Here is a 25,911-nt window from a genome sequence, read left to right on the forward strand (position 1 = left end):
TTTCGCCTCAGGAGGTCCATACTGACCATTTTGGGAAACCCATATATAAGTCTAGTGACAAGGCTTGGTTCTTGTGGTCGGTTGAAGGAGTGCTCAGTTGGAGAATGTTCTTGGGGTTGGACCTCCATCTCTCAGCCTTGCATTATGGAATGGAGAGAGCTGGAGATGCAGAAGGAAAGCAGCTGGAGCCTGACTGCTGGGGAGGCCAGATTGAGACACCCACCCCAATTATGATTTATAATAATTATATGCCACCAGGTCTCGCACCTGCCTCCTGACACTGGCTTATCTTAGTGGAGATTCCCTGTCCAGGCCTCTCTCACTGTTCTTCCTCCTTTGCCGTGGGTGGCCAAGGGCTTCTGGATATTCTAGCTCTGCTCCAACTGGGAATTATTTATTAAATTTGTATACCTCTCTTCATCTGAAGATCAGAAGATAAAAATATGTGTGACACTGAAAAAGTTGAGTATTAAAGGTGAATAACACTGATTGTGGGAAAGAAAAGAAGAAGATGAAACCAGTGGTGTGTCCAGCTGAATGTAATATTATAATAATAATAATAATAATAATAATAATAATAATAATAACGTGTAAAGAAGAAACCAATCTTCAAATCAGTTTCATATTCCCTAGCTGTATTTCTCAGTCACGATAGTGACTTAGAATCTTAACCACAATTTATTCTAGAATATCAACTGGATCTCTTTGTAATAGGAGCCCGACATCCCTGGGATTTCATCCAGACATTCCTTTAGTGTGGGCAGCAGCAGCGGAGGAAGGAAGGAAGCAACTTTGGGGGAAAGGATTTCCTTCAGAAGGTCTTCCCCAGCAGCCAGCAGGGTTGATAAACTGCTCAGTGGGGACACCTTGGCTTTATAGTGTTAGGGTCTGGATACCAATCACAATCCCTTGGAAATGTCTCTAGAACCCTTAAGATCCAGTTCCACCAACTCCCAAGTAACACTGAGCCCTAGAGGAACCTTCTATGCTGAGAGGAGGCATCTCTGGCCCTCCAGATGTGGTTGGACTCAAAGTACCACCTGCCCAAGTAAGGATGGCCCATGGCCACGGAGAATGGGAGTCTTATCTGGTGGGACACACTTTCCCCTTCTTCCCCCTCCTCTGAAAATGCGGAATGGGGGAGGCGGGTCACATTTACACACCAACAATATTTCAATATCGAAAAATGATATTCGTGTTGCAACATCACCAAAATGTGCCTATACATGTGTGAGTAGAACAGTTGCGACTGTGCTGCCCGCCAGTTTAGCCGTTGGCATTTGACGAGAGAACCAACTAAAAAATTATGTGAAATGTAAAAGTGTTCCAACACTTTTTTACGTCATTTAGTTAAGATTTAAAAATACCAAAGGTAAATTTTTCCACTCAGTAATCAGGATTACATGTGATTTTCAAATAAATTCAGTGGTTTTATTAACAATTGTTAGTTTTTTGAAAATGTCTGTTGGGGCACTTTGATACACTAAGACATGGGACGCATTGATATGTATATAAGTGCCCTGCTTAGTGTACAATAATCTCAAAACAAGTGTCATATCTAAGGAAAAAACCAGGATCTTGTATGTTTGTCTTCCCTATTGCAAGTGTTGATTTCAAGGATGTTGTTTTGCGGTTGCCAAAACAAAATTTCCCAAAGGGCACATCTTGAACATCATCTCTTGATACTTTTTCTATTGACTTATGTGGATATAATGTGTAATAGAAGCTAAATGTTAAGTAATTATCTTATTTTTATAAGCATTTTGTTTCAATTACTATTTTTTTGACCACCTAATGTGAGTTCCTATACTTTTAAAAGTTTTTCCAAACTTCCGGCCCATGGGCCTTAGGTTGCCTATGCCTGGGATAGAGGGTTAAATCAGGGCTGGCCAAATGGGACTCAGCTCCGTCCCCTCCTTGCATCTGCTGCCTGAGGGGGCTGCCTCAGTTTCCCTCATGGTGGAGCAGGCCCTGAGAACAGCCTTCCCGCTGCCTTCCAAAAGACAGTCATACCTCGGGTTACAGACGCTTTGAGTTGTGTTTTCGGGTTGCACACCGCACAGAATCCAGAAGTACCAGAACAGGCTAATTCTGGGTTTTGGCACTCGCGCATGTGCAGAACCACTAAATCATGCTTTGCGCATGTGCAGAAGCACTGAATTGCAACCCGCACATGCACAGACACGGCACTGCGGGTTGTGAATGTGCCTCCCGCACAGATCACGTTCGCAACCTGAGCGTCCACTGCACAGGAAACATGACACAGAAGACCTTGGAGTCTCACCGTGGACAACAACAACAACAATTGGTTATACGTCACTTTGGGCTGCCCTGGGCAGTGGCGTAGGGGGTCCCTGTTACAACAGCCCTGCAAAATAGACCGGAGTTGCTGTGCGCTTTTGGGACTTGGAAGAGTAACTTACGGCAACCCTAAAGGGCAGTCCAATGTCGAAATTACGGGGGCCTCTTTTAAATAGGGGCTGGTGTTTGAACTTGGGCTTTGCTAATGTTACGGAATTGGTGGGGGGGGCACTTGTGTGAGAGCAGGTTTCTTTGGCCGTCTCCCCCTTCCTTGCTTGCCCCTTCTGCGTTCCCATGGCAAGTCCAGCCGAATTCGACTATGGCGTGTGGTGCATATCTCCGCCTTCAGACTGAGGGAGCCAGGCAGCTTTCCGGGTCATGTGCCCAACTTTTCATGAGCTGATATTAAATCCCAAAAGAACTACAGCTGCTTGTTACAAAGGGTGGGGGCCGATTCCGGTAGGTTTATGATATTAACTCTTTCCAAGCTCATTTCTGATGCTGAGAAGCAGGTGCACCCTTTCCTAGACCTTCCTGATGACATTCTCAGTCTGACGCACAGTATTTACACAGAAACACGGATCAAACATTTATATATATATATATATATATTTATACCCCGCCCTCCCCAGCCAAGGCCGGGCTCAGAGCAGCTTACAAGCAATAATAAAAACAAGATGAATGATTACAACTTAAAAACAAAAATAAAATACAACATTAAAATAATGGAAGATTAAAATATTAGAATGTAGCCTCATCGCAGGAGGAGAAGGAAAAGAAAGAGAAAGAGAGAGAGAGAGAGAGAGAGAGAGAGAGAGAGAGAGAGAGGGAGGGAGAGAGAGGGAATCAAATTGGCTCCAAGCCAAAGGCCAGGCGGAACAACTCTGTCTTACAGGCCCTGCGGAAAGAAATCAGATCTTGCAGGGCCCTGGTCTCATGAGGCAGAGCGTTCCACCAGGCCGGAGCCAGAGTTGAAAAGGCCCTGGCTCTGGTTGAAGCCAATCTAACTTCCTTAGGGCCCGGGACCACTAGGGTGTTGCTATTTATTTACCTTGAGGCTCTCCGTGGGGCATACCGGGAGAGGCGGTCCCGTAGGTACGAGGGTCCTAGGCCGTGAAGGGCTTTAAAGGTCAAAAGCAGCACCTTAAATCTGACCCTGTACTCCACCGGGAGCCAGTGCAGCTTGAAAAGCACTGGGTGAATATGCTCCCATGGCAGAGACCCCGTGAGGAGCCTCGCTGCAGCATTCTGTACCCGCTGGAGTTTCTGGGACAGCTTCAAGGGCAGCCCCACCTAGAGCGAATTACAGTAGTCAAGCCTGGAGATGACCGTCGCATGGATCACTGTGGCCAAGTCAGGGCGGGAAAGGTAAGGGACCAACTGCTTGATGCGGCGAAGGTGGAAAAATGTCGCCTTGGCTGTTGCTGTAACCTGCCCCTCCATGGAAAGGGAGGTGTCAAGGATTACACCCAAACTCTTAACGGAAGGCAATGGCACTAATTGGGCCCCCGCAAGAGAAGGGAGTTGGTCCCTCATCCCCATGCCATCCCGACCTAGCCATAGGACCTCTGTCTTTGAAGGATTTAGTTTCAATCGGCTCCCACGAAACCATCTAGCCACAGCTTCCAAGCATCTGGTCAGGGTCGAGTCGGTGTGGCCATCCATCAGCAGATAGAGCTGAGTGTCATCAGCATATTGGTGACAGCCCAGCCCAAAGCTCCGGATAATCTGGGCAAGGGGGCGCATAAAGATGTTAAAAAGCATCGGGGAGAGAATTGCGCCCTGCGGCACTCCACATACCAAGGAGTGGCGCGACGACATTTCCCTCCCTAGTGCCACCCTCTGTCCCCGACCAGAGATAAAAGAGCACAACCAGTTACGGGCTATGCCCTGTATCCCCACGTCTGCGAGGCGGTTGTCCAGAAGATCATGATCGACCATGTCAAAGGCTGCTGACAAATCTAAAAGGATCAGCAGTCCTGACCCGCCTCGATCTAGTTGTCTACGGAGATCATCTGTTAGGGCAACCAGAGTCGTCTCTGTCCCAAAACCAGGACGGAAACCGGACTGAAATGGAACTAATGCCGATGTTTTCTCCAGAAACCTACCAAACTGTTCAGCAACCGCTCTCTCAGTTACCTTACCCAGGTATGGAAGATTTGAAACTGGGCGGTAATTGGATAGGTCTAAGGGATCTAATGAAGTTTTTTTTAAGAGTGGACACACCACTGCTTCCTTCAGTTCCCCTGGGAATGTCCCCGTGTCAAGGGACAAATTGATAATTTCAACCAGGGGGGTCCGCACAACATCTGGACACTCCCTAATCAGCCAAGACGGGCATGGATCGAGGAGGCAGGTGGTGGGCCTACCAACATGAAAAACCCTTTACATAACTCCCTTTCTAAAATACACTGAGACTATCTTATAACATATCCCCGCTATAACACACAAGTTCTAATTAAATCCTAATATTTACTATACCTAAACATTGAGCACCACAGACCTAATAATAATAATAATAATAATAATAATATAATTTATTATTTATACCCTGCCCATCTGGCTGCGTTTCCCCAATCACTCTGGGTGGCTCCCAATCAAGTGTTAAAAACAGTAAAGCATTAAATATTAAGAACTTTCCTAAACTGGGCTGCCTTGACATCTGATGGGAGGGCATTCCACAGGGCAAGCGCCACTACCCAGAAGGCCCTCTGTCTGGTCCCCTGTAACCTCACTTCTCGCAGGGAGGGAACCGCCAGTAGGCCCTTGGAGCTGGACCTCAGTGTCCGGGCAGAACGATGGGGGTGGAGATGCTCCTTCAGGTATACAGGACTGAGGCCGTTTAGGGCTTGAAAGGTCAGCACCAACACTTTGAATTGTGCTCAGAAACGTACTCAAATATTCCTCTGCGGTAAAGGAGGCAAATGGAAGCCTTCTCATTGTCTTTGTGCTTACAAATACTGTCTTAAGGAGGGATGAACAGGGTGGGCCTGTGACCTGGATTCAGGAACTAAAGTATTTGCCATCACAAAAGAATGGCCAGGCTGCCCAGGTAATGCAGTTAGTGACCATTAACAGGTATCCTTGGGGACAGGTTTTCTGCTGTAGACCGCCTCCTGTGATGTATTCCTGCTGTAGAGTCTCCTTCTGTATGATATTTGGGGGGGTGGTCTTGGGCGGGCAATTTCAAAAGACTATATAAGGCCTTGCACACCTCCCTCCTGGTTGCGGTGAGGGGGGGGGACACTGTTGCAAAAAAGATCAGGCTTACTAGCCGCTTTGCTTCTCCATATACTCTGGTTGGCCTCTGTTATTTTCTCCTACCTACCGTATTTTTTGCTCTATAAGCACACCTGATCATAAGGGGCACCTAGTTTCTAGAGGGGGAATTCAAGAAAAAAAATATTATTTAAAGGGAGCGCTGAGCAGAGCTGCCTGGTGCCCTGCGGAGGCTTTGCGCCACTAAGGCAGAAGCGAAAACAGCTAGAGGGAGCACTGCGCAGCGCTCTCTCTCGCTGTTCTGGCTTCTGGGGTAGCCTGCGAAGCCTCCGCAGGGCAGCAGCAAGCCTTCATCCCGGGCTTCCCCTGCCAGCCCTGACAGTATTCCCCACCTCCCACAAAAGCCCACAGGAGCTGCGCACCCTTTAAGGAGCGCACGGCTCCTGCGGGCTTTTTTACGAGGTGGGAGAAGGGACTGACGCAGCCAGTCAGTCCCTTCTCCCTCCTCAGGGAAAAGCCCCCAAGAGCGGCGTGCTTTTTAAAGGGCGCGCGGCTTCTGCGGGAGGTGGGGTAATTCTGTAAGATTATTTGGGGAAGTTTTTCTAATGAGAAGATATTGTCACAGATGCTCGTTTTTGCCATTCTCAAAAGTGTGAATTTCTGTATCTGCAGAGATAACATGCCTTTTCTTCACAGGAAAAATGTTATAAAATAAATATACAGAGTTGAGGGAAAACCTTAATCCCATTGTTCCTTTGCAGATTTATATACACAGAATCAACCCCTTAAATTCTAAGTTCCAAGAGGTTCAATGAACAGATGGTTTGCAGTGGAAGAGATCTGCACAAGTAGCTAAGTGTGAAGCAGTAAAAATGAAAGTGCAACCTTGTGAGCAGAATACTCCACACATCTTGGGGTCTTTGTGTTATAATTGTGCAAGTCAGACTTGAGGCAAGCGCTGAAGGCTCTTCAGGGCTGGCAACCTCTTCCCAATCCCACTGGGTTCCAACAACCGCACTAACACTTAACTGTACAGAATAGGCACCTGGATGCAGAAGCCAATCCAAAGGGGTGGCTGGTAGTGGAGGTGGTTAAATCCACAAGTTCTGAGTTTTTCATGTGTGCTAAAACTCAGCCTGCTTAGTTGTTTTTTATAAAAAAAATATGTTTACCAACATGCTATATTATTGTTTTAGTTAAATAGTTTAAGTTGTTATTAAGGAAATGATTATTTTTCTCCTTCCAATAAATTACAGGAGAACTGTTGTCCAAATATAGACAGTAAACCTATTAAACCTCAGAATGATTTCATAATTATCTGTCTATGTATTTCTAATAGTGTAACCAAATCAGAAATTTTTGATTTAAATAGAATCATACTGACTAGTGATTTATTGTAAATTGTGATTGAAATCAATTTGATTTATATCAAATCCACCCTGATTGCAATCTACCACAATGTCTGAAATAAGGCTGAAACTATACAGAGGCGAACAGGACAATGTCCTGGCAGCTGCTACTACTTAGGGCAGGGGTCTGCAACCTTTAAGACAAAAAGAGCCACTTGGACCCGTTTCCGGGGGAAAAACAAAAAACTGGGAGCCGCAAAACAAGCCAAATGTAAATAACCACACATTCTTCCCCTTCCCCCATTCTCTCTCTTTTCCCTAAGTCTATTTCAGATAGCAAAGAGGGGTATTGTACCTCTCATATTCCTTTTTTCGCAAAACACCATGTGCATAGAGGGCATTATACAAATTAATACAGAGAAAAGTGTTTGTCCCTCCCTGCAGTTCAACTCCCTCTCTTTTTACCAACAGCACATATCCATTCCTTCTGCTGGTGCAACTTTCTCATCATTTCTAGAGCAGCATTTATAAACCAGTGCCAGAGAAACTGGGTGAAAGGAAGGTGAAAGGGAAGAGATATGAATATTTATGTGTGTATATGTATACACACACACACACCTACACAATTACAGGTTTGAAGCCAACTTAAAATAAAAAGAGCCGGTAAGCAAAGGAATCTGTGGTGCTTTCCATGGGATCTGGGGACATGTCAGCTAATACTCTTCCCTTTCTTCTTCATTTGCTTGTCTCTGCAGCAAATCTCGAGGGGGAAGGGAGAAGGGCAGGAATTGCATAGGCACGAGAGAACGGGGGGAATCCCGCAGGCAGGATTTTGGTGCCTAACAGCCCCCCCTCCCTCTGCAATTGCTCTCGTGCTCCCCCGCCTCTCCTGCTGGCTCCTCCTCGTCACTGAGTAATTCACCCCTTCGTCCCTGACAGGGAGGGCGGGCCCATTTTGTGGTTCACCTCAGGTGCTCTCCCTCAACTCGGCGGCCACTCAGAAGCAAGGCATGGAAAACGATCCAGAAGCACCACCGCCACCCCTCACACAAACACACACAAAAACCCCGCCCCGCCATTTCCCTCAAGCGCTCTCTCTCTCTCTCCCTCGCCTCAGGTGCCTCGCACGCGGGGCTGAGAAGAGCGTGGCCTGGGTGGGTGGCTCTCGATGTCGCGCGGGGCCTAAGGGCGGGCGGGCTGCCGCGACGGCGAAAGCAAGCGCGCCTGTGTGTGGCAGGTGCCGGCGGTGGCAGTGGCAGCTGCGTCCACCTGAGGAGAGAACCGTCGCTGCGCCCGAGCACACCTTGCTGCCAGCGCCCTCCTCCTCTTCCTCCTCGCTCCCTGCACCATGAGGGAAGAGGCGCCGCCGTGAGCTGATTGGCCGCTTCCTCATCATCCTCCAGACGAGGCATCCCCCTCGCCGCCCGTCCTACCCCGGGGGAAGCTATGAGCCATGAAGCCGCCTGGCAGAACTTCCCTCCGGCGGCAGAAGCAGCAGCAGCCCTTCTGCGGCCGCCGCTGCCTCCTCCTCCATCCCAGCAGCCGCCACCTCTTGAGCTCCGCTGCCACCGCCTTGCTTTGCCCGGCTCGGCTGCCCAGCTCCATCCCCCTCCTCTTTCTGGCGCTTCTGCTTTTCTGCTCAGGGTCCCTGAGGATCTGCGGAGCCGTGGCAAAGGTGTAAAAGAGCCGCATGCGGCTCCGGAGCCGCGGGTTGCCGACCCCTGACTTAGGGGTCTGAAACGGATAAATGAAAATATTATCAATCATCACACATTCAGTTTCATCAGCAGGGAAGCCAAGATGCATCCTAGCAGGACTTTTGGGTTTGGGCTAGGCTACCAAATGGTGGAATTCAGGACAATCCAAAGTAGGGAGATGAGTCCTAGTGAATACAGATAACCTGGTAGTGTGATCAGGGAAGGGGGGAGAAGGGGGGTCAGGGGTGCTGGAAGGGGAGGGGTCTCTGTCGAGGCTCCTCCCCTTCCTTTAACCCTTCCATGGACTCCCTCTCTCCGTTTCCCCACCCAAAAGGGACCCAGCCAGGTGCCCCATGACCCCAGGGATTCCTGGGGACAAACTGGTAAAATCAGCAATGGTACACTGGGTCAAAAATATAGGTCATGATTAGAGCTGGGTGATATATTTATTGGTATATTGCCCAAGACTGCCTTGAAGTTTACATCGTGATAACTGTTTCCTAATACTGAGCTGGCAATATATTATGAATCAGAGTGTGTGCAAGGGCTAGGCGACACCTGCTTTTCAACATTGCAATAACTTACCAGCTAAACGCTGTAATGTTAGTAGCAGCTAAACCTCACAATATCACCTGCTAAATATTGCAGGGCTATTCGCAGATAAAGATCGTAATGTTATCATTACCAAAACTCACAATATCACTTGTGGTTTATTACCAGCTAAACCTCCAATATCACCTGCTAAACGTTGCCATGTTATCAGCAGCTAAACATTTAAATCAGCCACAAGGTCTGAAATAGGGATGGAACTGTACAGAGGAGAGCAGCACAATGTCCTTGCAATTGCTACTACTTAGGGGTCTAAAATGGATAAATGACAATATTATCAATCATCATCTCAGTGGGACTTTTGGGTTTGGGCTTGGCTAGCAAATGGTGGTATTCAGGACAATCCTGTATGGCAATGATGATCTGGGACTTCCAGCAGGGAGACTGGGGAATAAGATGTGATGGAAGGGGAGGGGTCTCTGTCGAGGCTCCTCCCCCTCCCATTAACCCTTCCATGGACTCCCTCTCTCCCTTTCCCCAGCCAGGCGCCCCACGACCCCAGGGAGAATGGGGGGCCACAGCCCCACCCCCACCCCTGCTTGGGGTCCTCCTTCCCCTTCCCGCCAAGGCGTCCAGGGGTTCGGGCAGGGCAGCTGAGCATCTCTCGGCCCCCCAGGAAAGAGAAAGGGGAGTCTGGCGGTGCTGCTGCTGCCCAGGAGATCTTGCAAGGTGTAGATCCCTGCAGGTGTTGGGTCCCCCCTTCCCGCCTGGATCGGGGCCCCTGTCGACGGGCCCCAGGGAGGGCGCTTTTCTGGGGGGGGTATCTTCGTCCTCCTCCCCCCTATTTCCCCCCCCCTTCTCTCCCTCTTTACCTCTTGGTCCTCCGCCTCCCTGGCTCCAGATTAGTCCGCTTTCCTTGTCTGCAATAGAAAGGGCTGGGGGGAGGGTTCTCCACTGACGCCCCTCCTCCCCTTTCCTGGAAACTTCCGGCGCATTTCGCAGCGACACTTCCGGTTCCTTTTGGGATTCGCTTGCCCCTAGAGCTACATCTACAGAGCAGCCCCTCCCTGTGTTGGGGTGGGAAGCGGACGGGACCGCGCTACCTCTGGGGGTTCCATGGGGACATGGCCCCCCTCCTTCCTCCTCCCCACAGCAGGGGATCGAGATGGCTGGGGGGGGCATCATATTTGGGGGTGACCTGGGTTTGCGGGGAGAGAAGGACGTGATTTTAAATCTGCAAACAGGGAGGCTGGGAGGGAAGAGGATGAATGAGAAGTAGGGAAGGGCTGCCCCTCCCCCTGTGGGTCAGGAGAGTGGGGGAGGGGCGGACCCAGGGAAGCCAGGGGGGGTCCCTCCCCCCCCCCGCCCAGATTTGCCTCGCAAGGTCCTCTGTGAAGCCCAGAGATGGACCCAGCCTCTGGGGGTGGGAAGAGACATGGGGCTGCCTGCTGAGAGAGAAGGGGCGCTTCCTTTCCTCTCCCCCCTCCTCCCCACAGGCTCTCCTGCGCCCAGAGACCCCCTTGGCCCGGCTGCCCCCTCGCCAGGCAGGGAGAGGGTGGGGTCCCCTTCCGCCATGAGAGGAATGCAATGGGGTTGTGAGGGGGGGAGAGAGAAACCCCTTTCTGCTCCCCTCACAAGAGGGTCTCCGTTGTGTCTCTGAGGGACAAGAGAGGAGGCGCCCCTCCCCTCCCCCCACTGCTTCTTTCCCTCAGCGACTCCGAGGGCAACGACTTTTCCCGCCTTTTCCCAACTTCCCGCCCTTCGAAATCTGAGCCTCGCCTCAGTTTCAGGCGCCAAGGAGGCAGATTCCCCGGGCTCCCCGCTTTATTAGTGGATTTCTTCTCATTCGCCCTGATTTCTGCTCATATATCTTGCTTTTGGAGCTTCTCTCTGCTTCTTTAGAAAGAAGGCTGAATAAAAAAATCCTCACCACTGCCTGCAGCCCATACAGTATGTAAAAGTCTGATTTCTTCCCATTTGCTGTGTGTAATTCTTCCCTCACTGTCCTTAAATAGCTGCTTGGGGTCTAGTTTGGGGCCTGCATAAAGAACCTCCTCTTCTCATTTTAGCTGTAGGTACAAATTCACAGCCAAAAGCCTTATTGATACACTGCAGTTCAGGCAGTTCTGCTGGCAGGAGGCCAAAGGACCCGGAGTGGTTTGCAACCAGGGTGCTTTCCAAATGCTGCCCTTTTTGATACGTTTCCATTTATTCTTTTGCGTGGGGACTGGCCAGATTGAAACCGCCCCCCCCCCATTCAAAAGAAAGACTAGCAAAAGTTTTCAAAGGCGGAATTTCCAAAAGAAGGCACTTTGTTCTGAATTTAAGACAAGTCAGTCGAAAAATCATGGGCCTTTTTGGCGTTTATTTGGGGCCTTGTCTAAAAAAGAAAAAGTTCTACAATTTTGGAGTTGTCCTGGTTTTTACTTTTTGAAATATGGCAACCCTAATTATTCTGGTCTCTGCTTGAACTGAAACTCTCCCTTTTAGAGCTCAGTCAGTAGAGCATGAGACTCTGAATCTATGGGTCGGGGCTTTGAGCCCCACTTTGGGCAAAATATTCCTGCATTGCAGGGGGCTGGGCTAGATGACCCTCGTGGTCCCTTCCAACTCTGCAATTCTAGGATTCTACCATGTGTAGACGAAAGATTGCCTTCTTGTGGGCAGTGGAGGAATGATGTAATGTTGGTTGGTGGGAACTGTTCTTGAGTGTTGCCTTGTCACACACATGCAACACCACAACAGTCCTGTGAAAGGAAGGGTGTGTGTGCATTTCTGCAGGCTGATGTCCATCCATCCAGCTGCCCAGGCCCCAGCACCTCCCCCTAACAGTGAAGGGTCCCAGTCTAGAAATCCTCCCTTCCTGCTGGAGATGAGGCAGTGAGGGATTCCAGACAGACAGAGGCGTCCTTGCTCTGGAATTCCCTTGCCAGCAGGGAGACTTCAAAAGCCCCCCCCCATGCTTCCCCCTTCCCTCATTTAGTATGGAGACTTTTCATCTTGTGGTTGGGTCATTTTAAATCCAGTTTTTTTCTCTCTCCCTGCAATTTTAATACTGTTGTTGGTTTCCTTGTTTAAATTATTCTGTTTACTAGTGATATTTCACATAGTGTTTGTGAATGCAAAGCAATTGTGGCTCTTGGGTAGAAATCTGTGATCTAGACATGGCCTAGTCAATCACACCTTGTTTCAACATCCATCTAACACAAGGAAAAGAAAATCCCCCCATCATTTAGCCCGGACACCGAGGTCCACTTCCGAGGGTCTTCTGGCAGTGCCCTCATAATTACAGGGAACCAGGCAGAGGGCCTTCTTGGTAGTGCCGCCCTCCCTGTGGAACACACGCCTCCATAATAATTTATTAATAATTATTATCATCATCATCAGATGTCAAAGAGAGAAAGTAACTTTTAGAAGACCTCTGAAGGCCTTCAGGGAAGTTCTTAATGTTTGACATTTTACATGTTCCTTTGTCATAGAACCAAGCTGGCACCATCCATTGGTTCTGGCAGGGTTCCAGTTCATGGTCAACAAGATTAAACAGATGCACGTTGGGCTGATGAGGAGGAGGTGAGGGACCAGGAGTGAGACCTTGGGGTCATGTTAGGTAACTCTGGGAAATTGTTGACCCTGTGTGCACTGGCTCAGGAAACTGCAAATCTCACGCTGGGGATGTTTAGGGAACCGATTGAAAATACACCTGCAACTCTCCTAATGGTTGTAGTGCAGATCTTGTTGCATGGCCAGCTGGCTAGCCCCAGGTGGGTCATCTCCTTCCAGCCGTCCCGCTGCGAAGACCCATCAGCCTCTGCTCCGATGTAAATCAGCGACCCAGGCTTCGAAGCCACGGCACACTATATCAGCAGAGTGAACTGCGGACACAGAATAGGCGTGAGGCTTGTGGAAGCATACTACAACTACAGATTTATTAATCATAAATCAGGACAAAGAAACATTCTGTCTCTCTCTTTGTATTCTCAGAGAGACAGAGAAAAGCAAAAGCTATACACACAACGGAAGTTCCCAGCATACTGTGCTGGAATGTAAACAGACACGTACCAATCTCATGGCTGCTCCTTAAGTATGAATGGAAATTATTTATGGAGATCTATGGTGTGAACAAATTTGGAGTACTGTGCACACTTCAGTATCTGGGACCTTTCAGTTTGGAGAGAAGACGAGGAAGGAAGGACATGTCAGATAGAATGGAGAAAGAGGATAGAGAAAAGCCCCCCCCCCAATAAAAATAGAACTCATGGAATCCAATGAAGCAGGATTGGTGGAAGATTTAGGAGAGCGAAAAGAAGGGTCTCCCCCCCCTCTCTGCATCCAGCCAGTCCATGATGGCAACAGCAACAATAAGATAATTACATCAATAGTATGCATTGTGCTCTGCTGGCAGGAGGACTCCCTCGGATCATGTCCAGTTGCAAAAGTGCAAGGAGGCTTTCCACCCTCAGGGCCCAGAGAGGGATCGTGCCTTGGGGCAGCTGGTGGAATTGGAGGAAGCTGACGCTTAGCACTCTGGGTTTGGGACCTACCTGAACCTCCTTCCACATTATACTCATCCATATTGTTTCTCGTCTGCGTCATTTTGGGGATAGCATTCTACACACACTTGCATCACCATATGCCCCCCTCCGAACATTGCTCTGAGATGCTCTGGTACGGCCCCTTCTTCCCTGTGCCCCCTTCCCTCCTCATGCAAGACGTGCAGCTGGGAACAGAGCCTTTCCTGGTTATGCCAGGGAATGCCCCTTTTATTTCTCCTACCACCAAATATATCTACACACATTATATCTGACATAATGCATCTATAAATCAAAAGAATAGATCAGGGTTTCAAGATTACCTTCGGCATATAAGTAGGTGCTTTCAATCTTTCTGTGTCTTCATGGTTCCACTATTGCAACTAGAACAATGGGACTTATGCTGCTGTTCCTATAATATTAATCTAACTCTCCTTCCAAAGCAACACCACCAGTCTCAGCTCCACTTTGAGCAACTCTCCATTCCCAGATACAAAGATTTCCAACTCCCTCCACCAAACGCCAAAACCAGCTCACTCTCAGTCCATCCTCATTTAGAAGCAACACTACAGATTCACATTAAATATTATATTATGCTTACTATTGTGAAATTTTACCTTCATTACTTTAAATAAACGTCTAGACCACGTTACAAACAACAGCAGCTCACATACGCTGCATGCAGTTCAGATTGATTTCTTGTTACTGATGTGAAAGAAAGTGCTGACTTGGAGAGAACCAGATTCTACACTCTATAAACCATTTCTCTTCTTTGAGTTAATTCATGGCATGTAGGTGTTACCGCTCTTAGAGCTCTTACCCCTCAGAGTCTTTTGATTGTTTATAATACTTCCACTACAATGGAACCTCTGTCCACTTCCATGGGACTTATATTGTTACTCCCCTGTATGAGTTTGTTGATGTTTTGTAAGAACTCCACTTGTACTGAAGCTCCTTCCACACTCCAAGCATTGAAATGGTTTCTCCGTTCTGTGAGTCCATTGATGGTATCTAAGGTGTCCACTCTGACTAAAGCTCTTTCCACACTCCATACATTTAAATGGTTTCTCCCCCGTGTGAATCAGATGATGGTTTCTAAGGTGTCCACTCTCAGTGAAGCTCTTCCCACACTCCATGCATTTAAATGGTTTCTCCCCCGTGTGAATAAGATGATGGTTTGTAAGGTGGCCACTCCGACTGAAGCTCTTTCCACACTCCATGCATTTAAATGGTTTCTCTCCCGTATGAATATGATGATGGTTTGTAAGGAGTCCACTCCGACTGAAGCTCTTTCCACACTCCATGCATTGAAATGGTTTCTCACCTGTATGAGTCCTTTGATGAATTCTAAGTGTTCCACTATCAGTGAAGCTCTTTCCACACTCCATACAGTGAAATGGTTTTTCACCTGTATGAGTCCGTTGATGAATTCTAAGTGTTCCGCTATCAGTGAAGCTCTTCCCACACTCCATGCAGTTAAATGGTTTCTCCCCTGTATGGGTCTGTTGATGTTTTCTTAGTGTTCCACTGTTAATGAAGCTCTTACCACAGTCCATGCATTTAAATGGTTTCTCCCCCGTGTGAGTCCGTTGATGAATTCTAAGGGTTCCATTGTGACGGAAGCGCTTTCCACATTCCATGCATTTAAATGGTTTCTCCCCTGTGTGTATCCGCTGATGAATTCTAAGTTTTCCATTGTCACTGAAACTTTTTCCACATTCCATGCATTTAAATGGTTTCTCCCCCATGTGTGTCCGTTGATGTTTTCTTAATGTTCCACTATCAATGAAGTTCTTTCCACACTCCATGCATTTAAATGGTTTCTCCCCCGTGTGAGTCCGTTGATGTCTTCTAAATTTTGCACTGTCACTGAAGCTCTTTCCACATTCCATGCATTTAAATGGTTTCTCCCCCGTGTGAGTGCGTTGATGAATTCTAAGGTTTCCAATATCAATGAAGTTCTTTCCACACTCCATGCATTTAAATGGTTTCTCCCCAGTGTGAGTGCGTTGATGAATTATAAGTTTTCCACTTCCAGTGAAGCTCTTTCCACATTCCATGCATTTAAATGGTTTCTCCCCAGTGTGAATCCATTGATGAATTCTAAGTTTTCCACTCTCAGTGAAGCTCTTCCCACACTCCATGCATTTAAATGGTTTCTCCTCCTTGTGAACCCATTGATGTCTTCTTAGCGTTCCACTATAAGTGAAGCTCTTTCCGCACTCCATACATTTAAATGGTTTCTCACCCGTGTGAGTCCGTTGATGTTTTCTTAGTGTTCCACTGTCAATGTAGCTCCTTCCGCACTCCATACATTTAAATGGTTTCTCCCCCTTGTGAGTCCGTTGATGACTTCTAAGTACTTGATTAGAAGTGAAGCCCTTTCCACACTCCATACATTTAAATGGTTTCCCCCCCACGTGAGTCCGTTGATGACTTCTGAGTACTCGATTATCAGTGAAGCTTTTTCCGCACTCCATACATTTAAAAGGTTTTCCCCCTGTGTGAGTCCGTTTATGTTTTCTTAGTGCTCCCTTATAAGTGAAGCTCTTCCCACACTCCTCACATTTAAATGGTTTTTCCCCTGTGTGAATTCGATGATGGATTCGAAGTGCTCCTCTATCAATGAAGCTCTTTCCACACTCCATGCATTTAAATGGTTTCTCTCCAGTGTGAGTCCATTGATGTCTTCTTAGTGTTCCATTTTCAGTAAAACTCTTCCCGCACTCCATACATTTAAATGGTTTCTCCCCCGTGTGAGTCCGTTGATGACTTCTAAGTACTTGATTAGAAGTGAAGCCCTTTCCACACTCCATGCATTTAAATGGTTTCTCCCCTGTGTGAGTCCGTTGATGTTTTCTTAGTGTTCCACTGCTACTGAAGCTCTTCCCACACTCCATACTTTCAAATTATTTCTCCTCTCTCTTTTCACACTCCATACATTTAAATGGTTTCTTTGTTAATCCTATTGGACATCGCCCACCAGAATTCTGACTGCCTTCTCCATTTTCTTCTTAAACGGGGGGTGGGGGAGAAAATCCTATTTATTTTCTGGGAAGAGAACAAAGGAATATTACACACATGAATTACAACCTCCACTTATTTTAACATCTTGTACATTCTCTCCTGTCCTCCATATGTTCCAAATTTTTAGGAAATGCAAATGAAATAATGTCAAATAATAGTAATGCATCATCAATATTTCATAACCCTTAATTATAGTTAATGAAGCAGCATTATCTCAGAATGCGGTAGACTTTTGGGATTTACTTTTTACATAAAGTGGTTTCTCACAGGAAAGGGAGCTGCTCTATGTCCATGAACCTGGCCAATATTCATCAGGGTCCTATGTTCACCATGAAGTTCTTCATCCTCTGCACAATAATCTGTTGGGTGTAGTGAAGGGTTAACCTTCTGTGCCTCGAGCCTGAGAGGAGGAGACAACAAGAGAAGTAAGCCAGGACGTGACGAAAGCAGCTTGGAATGCTGTGTATTGAGTGGAAATCGAAAACATTCTGTTACGACGCTGCAAGCAGAGAGAGAAGATGAAGCTTAACATGGATGGCTATTGGAGATTGTAAATACGCTATTTTGTTCCAATAAAGAGATATTAGGACAGAAGAAACGTTTGGGACTGATTTACTGCTCTTTCGACACACAACCGCTGTGCAACTTTGCTAATTGCTTTACGACCTGCAGAGGCTCGCAGGGGGAAGCGTGCTGGACGCCAAACAATAAAGCAATAAAACTATCCAAGAGGTTATGGCTGGTCAACGCGAAGCGTGTGAGGAAGTGCTTTGAAGCTTTATTTGCTGAACATCAGTTTGATCGACTGCCAAGACTTCAAAGGGCAGACCGGAGGAGGCTGACGGAGCAAGGGAGCTGCGATGACAGGTCTTTCCGGAACACCCAGTTGACAGAAATGAGCGAGTACTGCAAACGCCACAGAAGGGAGAAGGGAGGCATGGCACAGCCCCAGGGACATAGCTTTGAGTTTAAACTGCCATGTCAGAAACTTAATAGCCAAAATTGGCTACAGTGGAGTTTTCAAATGGAACTCTTGCTGGTGGGGGAGCAGCTCTGGGATGTAGTCCAGCCCCCACAGTATGCAGCTGGGAAAGCAGAGGCTGAAAAGGCTGCAGAGCAAAGTGACTTGGAGAAGCATGTGCTTGCTTTTTTGGCAGAAAATGTGGATGCTCATCTAGTGCCAGTTGTCCTGGGTGCAAGAAAGCCAGAGGCCGCTTGGCAAGCACTCCGAAAGGCTTGTGGAGCTGGGGTGGGAAGCAAGGGCCGAGACGTGGCTGCATCCGAAATGGAGGGGCAAGATGGTGCCGGCCACATTCTTGAGAGCCGACACACAGCTGGGAGGAGCTGGGAGCCCCCACAGGGGGGCGAAGGGACTGTTGCTGTTGCTGGTAATGCTGCAGGGGCTTTTGCTGAGCCTGGGAGCTGTATGGATGCTGCAACGTGTCTGTGTGAGGAGCCTGGAGAGAGGCCAAGTGTTGGGAGCCCTTTACCCACCAGAGGGGGTGCAGGAAAACGTTCTGGGGGCCCCGTGAGTAGTGGGGGGGCAGTGAGCAGTGAAAGCTCAGAGACGCCTCTTTCTCCAAAAGCTGCCAAGAGTTGTTTATGCCAAGGGCTGAAGTCAAGCCGTGCGAAGCTGAATGCTACTGGAGGCTTCAAGGCCGGCCACCTGCAGCAAGTAGAGATAAGAGCTGTGGATTTGTGTGAGAACGCCGGGAGCAGTCCGGTCTCCAAGGCAACTGAGAGAGTTGCATCTACGGAAGCTGTGAAGGTCATGGGCAAGTCTTCCTGCCGGGGGGGGGGTCTGTTGTCGTGGCAACCAGGGAGGACATCTGCAGAGGCCCCAAGGAGGGGGGTAGCGAGGAGATTGTTGCCTTGGCGACCCAGGAATGTCAACAACAAGACTTTCTTACTGTCATCATCGACAGTGGAGCGACAAACACGCTAGTGCCATCTAGTGGTCTTTTAAGAAATTGCAGGACAGTAAAAACTCAAAGATTTGTGACGATCGCGGATTGAAGTAGAAGACTAACAGAGACAGGCTTTTTCTTCTGTCCCTTTCTTAAGCATGAAGTCAAAGTTTATGCGGTGCCCAGTTTAACTAACTGTTTGTTAAGTGTGCATGATTTACTTGCTGATGGTTTTCATGTGTCTTTTGCAGGTACCAAATGTGAGTTTTCCAAGGATGGGAAACACGTGTACACAGTGCAGTCTAAAGGCAATTTGTTTGTTGTAACACCGAAGATGCGAAAGGGCAATGTGTGAATATAGCACCCCACCATGGTTGTTCCCATATTTGGCACCGACGCTTCGCCCATCTGAATTGGGGATATCTTAAGAAAGCACCAGAACTGACACAAGGGTGCAAATTTAATACTTGTGACAAATTTTTAGATTGCAATGCATGTAAACAGGCGAAAATTGTGACATGCTCCTATCCAAAGTCAGAGAGACAAACCACACAACCCTTTGAGTTAATTCATGCAGATTTGTGTGGACCCATGTCAGTTGAGTCACTGGGGGGATCAAAGTACTCTCTGCTTCTGGTTGATGATTTTTTGAGGTCTGCTTGGACCTTTTCTCTGAGAAAGAAAGAGGAGGCAGCTAAAATGATCAGGGATTGGATCACCGCAGTTGAGGTAACCTTTTCCACTAAAGTTTGTGGCTTTCAAAGTGAGAGAGGTTCTGAATTCACTGGTTCTGTTTTACAGGATTTCTTCAGGGCGAAGGGGATTAGCCACAGACTGTCCGCTCCTTACTCTCCACAACAGAATGGGCTGGCAGAGAGAAAGAACAGGACAGTGGAGGAAGCTGTGTCTGCGATCCTGTGGGATGCAGGGCTACCCCAGAAATATTGGTCTGAAGCCTGGAGATTTGTGGTTCATACGCAGAATAGAGTGTACAACTCTAGTGTAGGAAATACACCTTATTTCTTGCTGCATGGAAAGAAGCCTAAGGTACACTACCTACGTGTGTTTGGTTGTGAGGCCTGGGTGCTTATTCCAAAGGCTCTATGCAAGAAAGGTGAGCCAAGATCTAAAAGAATGATTTTTGTAGGGTATGAGCCTGGCTCAAAGGCCTGGCGGTTTGTGTACCCAAGTGGAAACCAGTCAAAGTTGGTTATCAGCAATAGCGCTGAGTTCTGTGAACAAGCCGGTTGGAGACGTCTACATGCTAATCCAGACGTGATTCCACAGCCGTTCTATGACTCAGACGTTGAGGAGGAAGAGGAACTTGTTGCTGGGGACCACGGTCCAGAGCAACAGGATCCACCACAGGGACAGAGTCCAAGGCAGGGACAGCTCAGGATCCCTCAGAGGGGGGAACCCAGAACACCTCCTCAGGCAAGTGTCAAGTCTGAGCCAAAGAGTGAGCCTTCTTCACCTGCTGGACCAGCTGTAAGGCCCAAGAGGCACAGCAGGTCAGAGGGGGAAGACACTGAAGTTGAGGATGATTTAGCTGAACACCGTGAGGCAGCAGTGACACCAGGAGCCACACTAAGGAGATCAGCGAGGACAAGGAGGCCTCCTGATCAGTACAACACGTCAAGCGTCTGAGTAGGTTCTGTCAGATGTGCACCTGAATCCTTCGAGGATATTCAGAGTTTACCTGAGGAAGAAGCAGGTAAGTGGCACAGGGCAATGGACAAAGAGATGAAGTCCATGAAAGATCTAGGTGTGTTCTCACTCACAGAGTTGCCACCAGGCAAGCAGGCTGTGAGTTGCAGGTGGGTTTACCACTCGAAACCCACTGACACTGGAGAGCCACAGTATAAAGCTAGATTAGTTGCTCGAGGATTCACTCAGAGAAAGGGAATACACTTCACGGAGGTGTATTCGCCAACGTCACGAGCGGAGACTCTGCGAACACTTTTAGCTTGTGCAGCACAGAGAGGCTGGAAGGTAAACCACTTTGATGTGGCTGTTGCCTACCTTAACTCAGATCTCCAGGAGGAGCTGTACATGATTCCTCCTCCGGGGTTTGAGAACTTGAGGCAGGATGTTGTGTGGAGATTGCACAAATCCATCTATGGAGTACGTCAATCTGCTAGAAACTGGAACATGTGCTTGAATGAAGCCTTAGAAGAGCTAGGTTTCAGAAGAAGTGTTGCTGATATTTGCTTTTATTTGAGAGGATCAGCTGCAACACAAGAGTATTTGCAGATTTGGGTTGATGATTTGTTATACTTCTCAGAGACAGATGAACAGGCAGAGAAGTTTGCCAAAGAGATAGGTAAACGGTTCAAGCTTAAGCAGCTTGGTGCTGTCAAAATCTATCTAGGTGTCAATGTTGAGCGTGCACAGGATGGAAGCTTCTTGCTCAGCCAGAAAGGCAAAATTGAGCAATTGCTTCAGAAGTTCAGGATGAGTGATTGTGCAGGAGTGAGAAGTCCTATGGAGACTAGTTTTGTGAAGGACAGCCAGCAAGTAGAACGTGCTGCGTTCGAAAATGCTGAAGTGTTTCAGTCAGCCCTAGGGAGTTTGTTGTACCTGTCCCAGTGGAGCAGACCTGATATAGCGTTTGCTGTCAATCTGCTCAGCAGGGAAGCTTCAAACCCTAGTGTGCAAGCCTGGAATGGCATCAAGAGAGTTCTGAGGTATTTGCAGAAAACCAAAGACTTTTGTCTTAGGTTACCAGCACAAGGAGAAGTCAAACTGATTTGTTTTGTGGACTCGGATTGGGCTAATCTTGAGGATCGCAAGTCTGTGTCTGGCCTAGTGGTGAAGTTTGGAAACTCAGTAGTTAGATGGAGGTCCAAGAAGCAAAGTCTTATAGCGCTCTCATCCACTGAGGCTGAGTTCAGTGCTCTTTCAGAGGTATGCAGAGAAGTAGAGTTCTATGCTTGCTTAGTGCAGGAACTCTGCGAAATGGATTGTCTGCCAATACGTGTTTTCAAAGACAATCAACCATGCCTGCATTTGGCAGAGACAGGTCAGTTCAAGGCTAGGACTAAACACCTAGACATTCGCTTTCAGAACGTGTGCCAGAGTGTTCAGGAGGGATTAGTTGTGCTGAAGTACTGTCCCTCTGCCAAGAACCTAGCTGATGGGTTCATGAAGCCACTCTCCTTCCAAAGACATGGGGAGTTTTGCGAAGGTCTGGGTTTGGGACGACCAAGGGTCGATTCTCCCCTCAGGCGCGAGACAAGAGGGGGTGTTGGGTGTAGTGAAGGGTTAACTTTCTGTGTCTTGAGCCTGAGAGGAGGAGACAACAAGGGAAGTAAGCCAGGACATGACGAAAGCACTTGGAATGCTGTGTACTGAGTGGAAATCGAAAGCTTTCTGTTACGACACTGCAAGCAGAGAGAGAAGATGCAGCTTATAATGGATGGCTATTGGAGATTGTAAATATGCTATTTTGTTCCAATAAAGAGATATTAGGACAGAAGAAACATTTGGGACTGATTTACTGCTCTTTCAACACACGACCGCTGTGCAACTTCGCTAACTGCTAATTGCTTTACGACCTGCAGAGGCTCGCAGGGGAAGTGTGGCTGGGCACCGAACAATGAAGCAATAAAACTATCGAACATAATCCTCCACCCCTTGGGCCACATTTTGTCCCCTTTGACCTCTAGATCTTTATTAATCACCTGCACAGTCCCTTTGGCCTAAGGACTTCCATACTGACCATTTTTGGAGACCCATATATAAGTCTAGTGACAAGGCTTGGTGCTCAGTTGGAGAATGTTCTTGGGGTTGGACCTCCATCTCTCAGCCTTGCATTATGGAATGGAGAGAGCTGGAGATGCAGAAGAAAAGCAGCTGGAGCCTGACTGCTGGGAAGGCCAGATTGAGACACCCACCCCTATTATGATTTATAATAATTATATGCCGCCATGTCTCGCACCCGCCTCCTGACACTGGCTTATCTTAGCGGAGATTCCCTGTCCAGGCATCTCTCACTGTTCTTCCTCCTTTGCCGTGGGTGGCCAAGGACTTCTGGATATTCTAGCTCTGCTACAACTAGGAATTATTTATTAAATTGTTATACCTCTCTTCATTTGAAGATCACAGGATAAAAATATGTGTGACACTGAAAAAGGTATTAAAGGTGAATAACACTGATTTTGGGAAAGAAAAGAAAGAAGATGAAACCAGCGGTGTGTCCACCTGAATAGAAGAAACCAATCTTCAAATCAGTTTCATATTCCCTGGCTGTATTTTTCAGCCACGATTGTGACTCGGAATCTTAGCCACACTTTTTTTCTAGAATATCAACTGGATCTCTTTGTAATAGGAGCCAAGCATCCCTGGGATTTCATCCAGACATTCCTGTAGTGTGGGCAGCAGCAGCGGAGAAAGGAAGGAAGCAACTTTGGGGACAAACCATTTCCTTCAGAATGTCTTCCCCAGCGGCTAGCTGGGTTGATAAACTGCTCAGTGGGGACACCTTGGCATTATAGTGTTAGGGTCTGGATACCAATCACAATCCCTTGGAAATGTCTCAAGAACCCTTAAGATCCAGTTCCACCAACTCCCAAGTAACACCGAGCCCTGGAGGAACCTTCTATGCTGAGTTGAGGCACCTCTGGCCCTCCAGATGTGGTTACAGATAGGTAGCCGTGTTGGTCTGCCATAGTCAAAACAAAAAAATTCCTTCCAGTAGCACCTTAAAGACCAACTAAGTCAGTTCTTGGTATGAGCTTTCATGTGCATGCACACTTCTCCAGATGTGGTTGGACTCAAAGTACCACCTGCCCAAGCAAGGATGGCCCATGGCCAGGGAGGATGGGAGTCTTATCTGGGGGGACACACTTTCCCCTTCTTGCCCCTCCCCTGAAAACACTGAATATCTGTATTTCGTTTCCTCCTTCCTCCGTGATCTCCAACATCTTCCTGATGAAGTCCAACCAACTGTACACATTCCCAAATCATCCTGCACCACTGACTTCCCAAGGCGGCTGCATTGTGTCTAGGACACTGGCAATGGGACAGCACCTTCCACTGGATGAGAGGATAGAGGGTTAAATCAGGGCTGGCCAAATGGGACCCCGCTCCGTAGCCTCCTTGCCACTCCCTGCATCTGCTGCTTGAGGGGGCTGCCTCAGTTTCCCTTATGGTGGAGCAGGCCCTGAGAACAGCCTTCTCTCTGCCCCCAAAATACAGGAAACACGACAAAGAAGGCCTTGGAGTGTCACCGGGGAACATAACAACAACAACAACAACAACAGGTTGTAAGTCACTTTGGGCTGTCCTGGGCAAGAGAAAGAGACTAATAGGTTTAATAAAAATAAAGGGGGGAACACAGGAACCCACCCATTTACATAGCAATCTTCTCAATCTCTTAAATTCCACAGAAACACAGGCATGTGGGGGAGACTGGAGTTGCCCAGAGAGAAGCCTCCAAGGGGGGGGGATGATAAAGGGGGCTTCCTCTTTTCCCCCATGGTTGGACTCGCTCTCACAGCCCCCAGCGCCCCCTGCAGCTCCTGATCTGGGACCTGAGGCAGGGCAAGGACTGTGCTTCAGGGGAGGAGAGGGTGGCTGGATCGGGGCTCCTGCTCAGGGATCTCTCCCTGGAGTCCTGGCAGATTCCTGGGCAGGAGGGAGAAGTCAAGGCAGGCGGCCCCCCAGGCCCTCTCTCTTTCTCCAAGATGGCTTCGATCCCTCCCCAGGGATGCTTCCCTTCCTCCCTCCGCCCCCCCCCAGGGTCCCCTTTGCCCAGAGGCCCCCCTGGCCGGCTCAGCCTCCCTGCCAAATCTCTCCCCATCCCAGGAGGGAGACGGGGGGGGGGGTCCTCCATCCAGGCCTCTCTCGCCCCCATTAACCCTTCCATGGACTCCCCACTCTCCCCACAGAGGGGAACCACCAAGCCTAGGATCGCGGCGCCCCAGGGATTCCTGCCAGGGGGTTCAAGTCCCAGCCCTGGGGGGGCCTCCCATTTTTATTGCCCCAAAGGCGCCCGGGGGGGGCAGGGGAGTTGAGCATCTCTTGACAGCTGAGCATCTCCTTGCGCTGCAAAGGAGCTCTTGCAATGCAAACCCTGTCGGTGCTCCCTCTGCAGGAAGCCCCCCCCCCCGCCGCATTTCCCATAGTAAAAGGCAGGAAGGCTGATCTCGGGGAGGGGCGTGCAATGCAATCCCTGCGAAAGGAGGGGCCCCGATCTTCAGCCGGATTGCATGCATCGTGGCCTCTGTTGTTGTTGGGGGGGGGTCTCTGCCCCCTTCCCCTCCCCGCCCTTCGCCCCCTTCCCCGCCCTACAGCTCTACCTCTTTGTCCTCTCTGTGCCTCCACTTCCATCGCTCGCTCTGCTATTCCGATTTCCTTTCTCTGGGGGTCTCCAAGGAGGCGCCCCCTCGGGGGGAGGGGCTCCTTTCCCCTCCCCTCCGGCTCGGCAATTTCCGACGCTCTTCGGCTTCCTTTCCGAATGCGTCTGCCCATAGAGCTACGAAAAAGAGCCCCCCCCCCCCCCGGAAGGAGGGTGGGAGCAAGTGAGGCCGGAGCGGAGGAGGGAAAAATTGGGCAAGCTTCAGGCACCGGAGTTTTTCCTGGGGGGGGGGTGCGCCTCCTTCCCTGCCGGCAGCTGAAACCAGCTCCTTCCGCATGCAAAGGAGCGGAGCCGCCCCTGATGTGCTTCCCTCCAGCCAAAGCTGCAGAACCCCCCAGCCTGCTCTTGGACAGGGGCGCCCTCGGCAAGGGAGGGGGCAGGTGTAAAGTTGAAATTATTATTATTATTATTATTATTATTATTATTATTATTATTATTATGCCACCAATGTAGCTGGATAACTTACCGTGCACATAAAAACATCAAACATTTAAAACCTCCTGATACAGGGCTGCCTTCAGACGTCTTCTAAAAGTTGTGTAATTCTTTATCTACTTCTGTAACTTTGCTTCTCACAGTGAGGGAACCACCATCAGACGCCCGGAGGCGACTCAGTGTCCGGGCTGAATGATGGGAGTGGAGACACTCCTTCCGGTTTAGGTCTTTGAAGGTCAGCACAAACACTTCGAATTGTGCTTGGAAATGCCAGTGAAGATCCTTTAGGACCAGTGTTATATGGTCCCGGCAGCCGCCCCTTGTCTCCAGTTTAGCTGCCCCAGTCTGGATTAATTGTAGCTTCTGGGTCACCTTCAAAGGTAGCCCCACGGAGAGCACATTGCAGTAGTCCAAGTGGGAGATGACCAGAGCATGCACCACTCTGGACAGACAGTCTGCGGGCAGGGAGGGTCTTAGCCTGCGTACCAGATGGAGTTGGTAACAGCTGGGTGTGATTATGGAGGAATCTCCCCACCC

The 25,911-nt window shown here is 48.7% G+C and overlaps 2 protein-coding genes across 6 annotated transcripts in view; both read right to left on the reverse strand.

Moving 5' to 3' along the window:
- Window positions 1-25,058, reverse strand: part of LOC309364703 (uncharacterized protein) — a 31,721-nt gene extending 6,663 nt beyond the window's left edge. The window contains exon 1 of one of the 5 annotated variants that reach the window (XM_081902487.1): window positions 24,881-25,058. In XM_081902487.1, coding sequence (XP_081758613.1) covers window positions 24,881-25,052 — 172 coding nt within the window. In that variant the 5' untranslated portion in view covers window positions 25,053-25,058. Of the gene's footprint in view, window positions 1-267; window positions 503-9,987; window positions 10,791-24,880 lie in introns of those variants that run through there. The other 4 variants (XM_081902489.1, XM_081902486.1, XM_081902488.1 and 1 more) reach the window with 4 other exon arrangements.
- LOC309364544 (uncharacterized protein) lies at window positions 13,014-18,898 on the reverse strand. Its single transcript, XM_081902100.1, has 2 exons — window positions 16,939-18,898; window positions 13,014-16,695 (listed from the first exon to the last, which is right to left on the reverse strand). The coding sequence occupies exon 2, from the start codon at window positions 16,542-16,544 to the stop codon at window positions 14,541-14,543; it is 2,004 nt and encodes a 667-aa protein (XP_081758226.1). The 5' UTR covers window positions 16,545-16,695; window positions 16,939-18,898; the 3' UTR covers window positions 13,014-14,540.
- Window positions 25,059-25,911: the final 853 nt, after the last annotated feature.

Source organism: Podarcis melisellensis (genome assembly GCF_964234715.1).
Source record: "Podarcis melisellensis genome assembly, chromosome: 2".
Lineage (NCBI taxonomy): Eukaryota > Metazoa > Chordata > Lepidosauria > Squamata > Lacertidae > Podarcis > Podarcis melisellensis.

Bases quoted from the DNA above. Each gene is read 5' to 3' on its own strand.
- LOC309364544 (XM_081902100.1), bottom strand. From the start codon at position 16,544: ATGGAGTGTGGGAAGAGCTTCAGTAGCAGTGGAACACTAAGAAAACAT.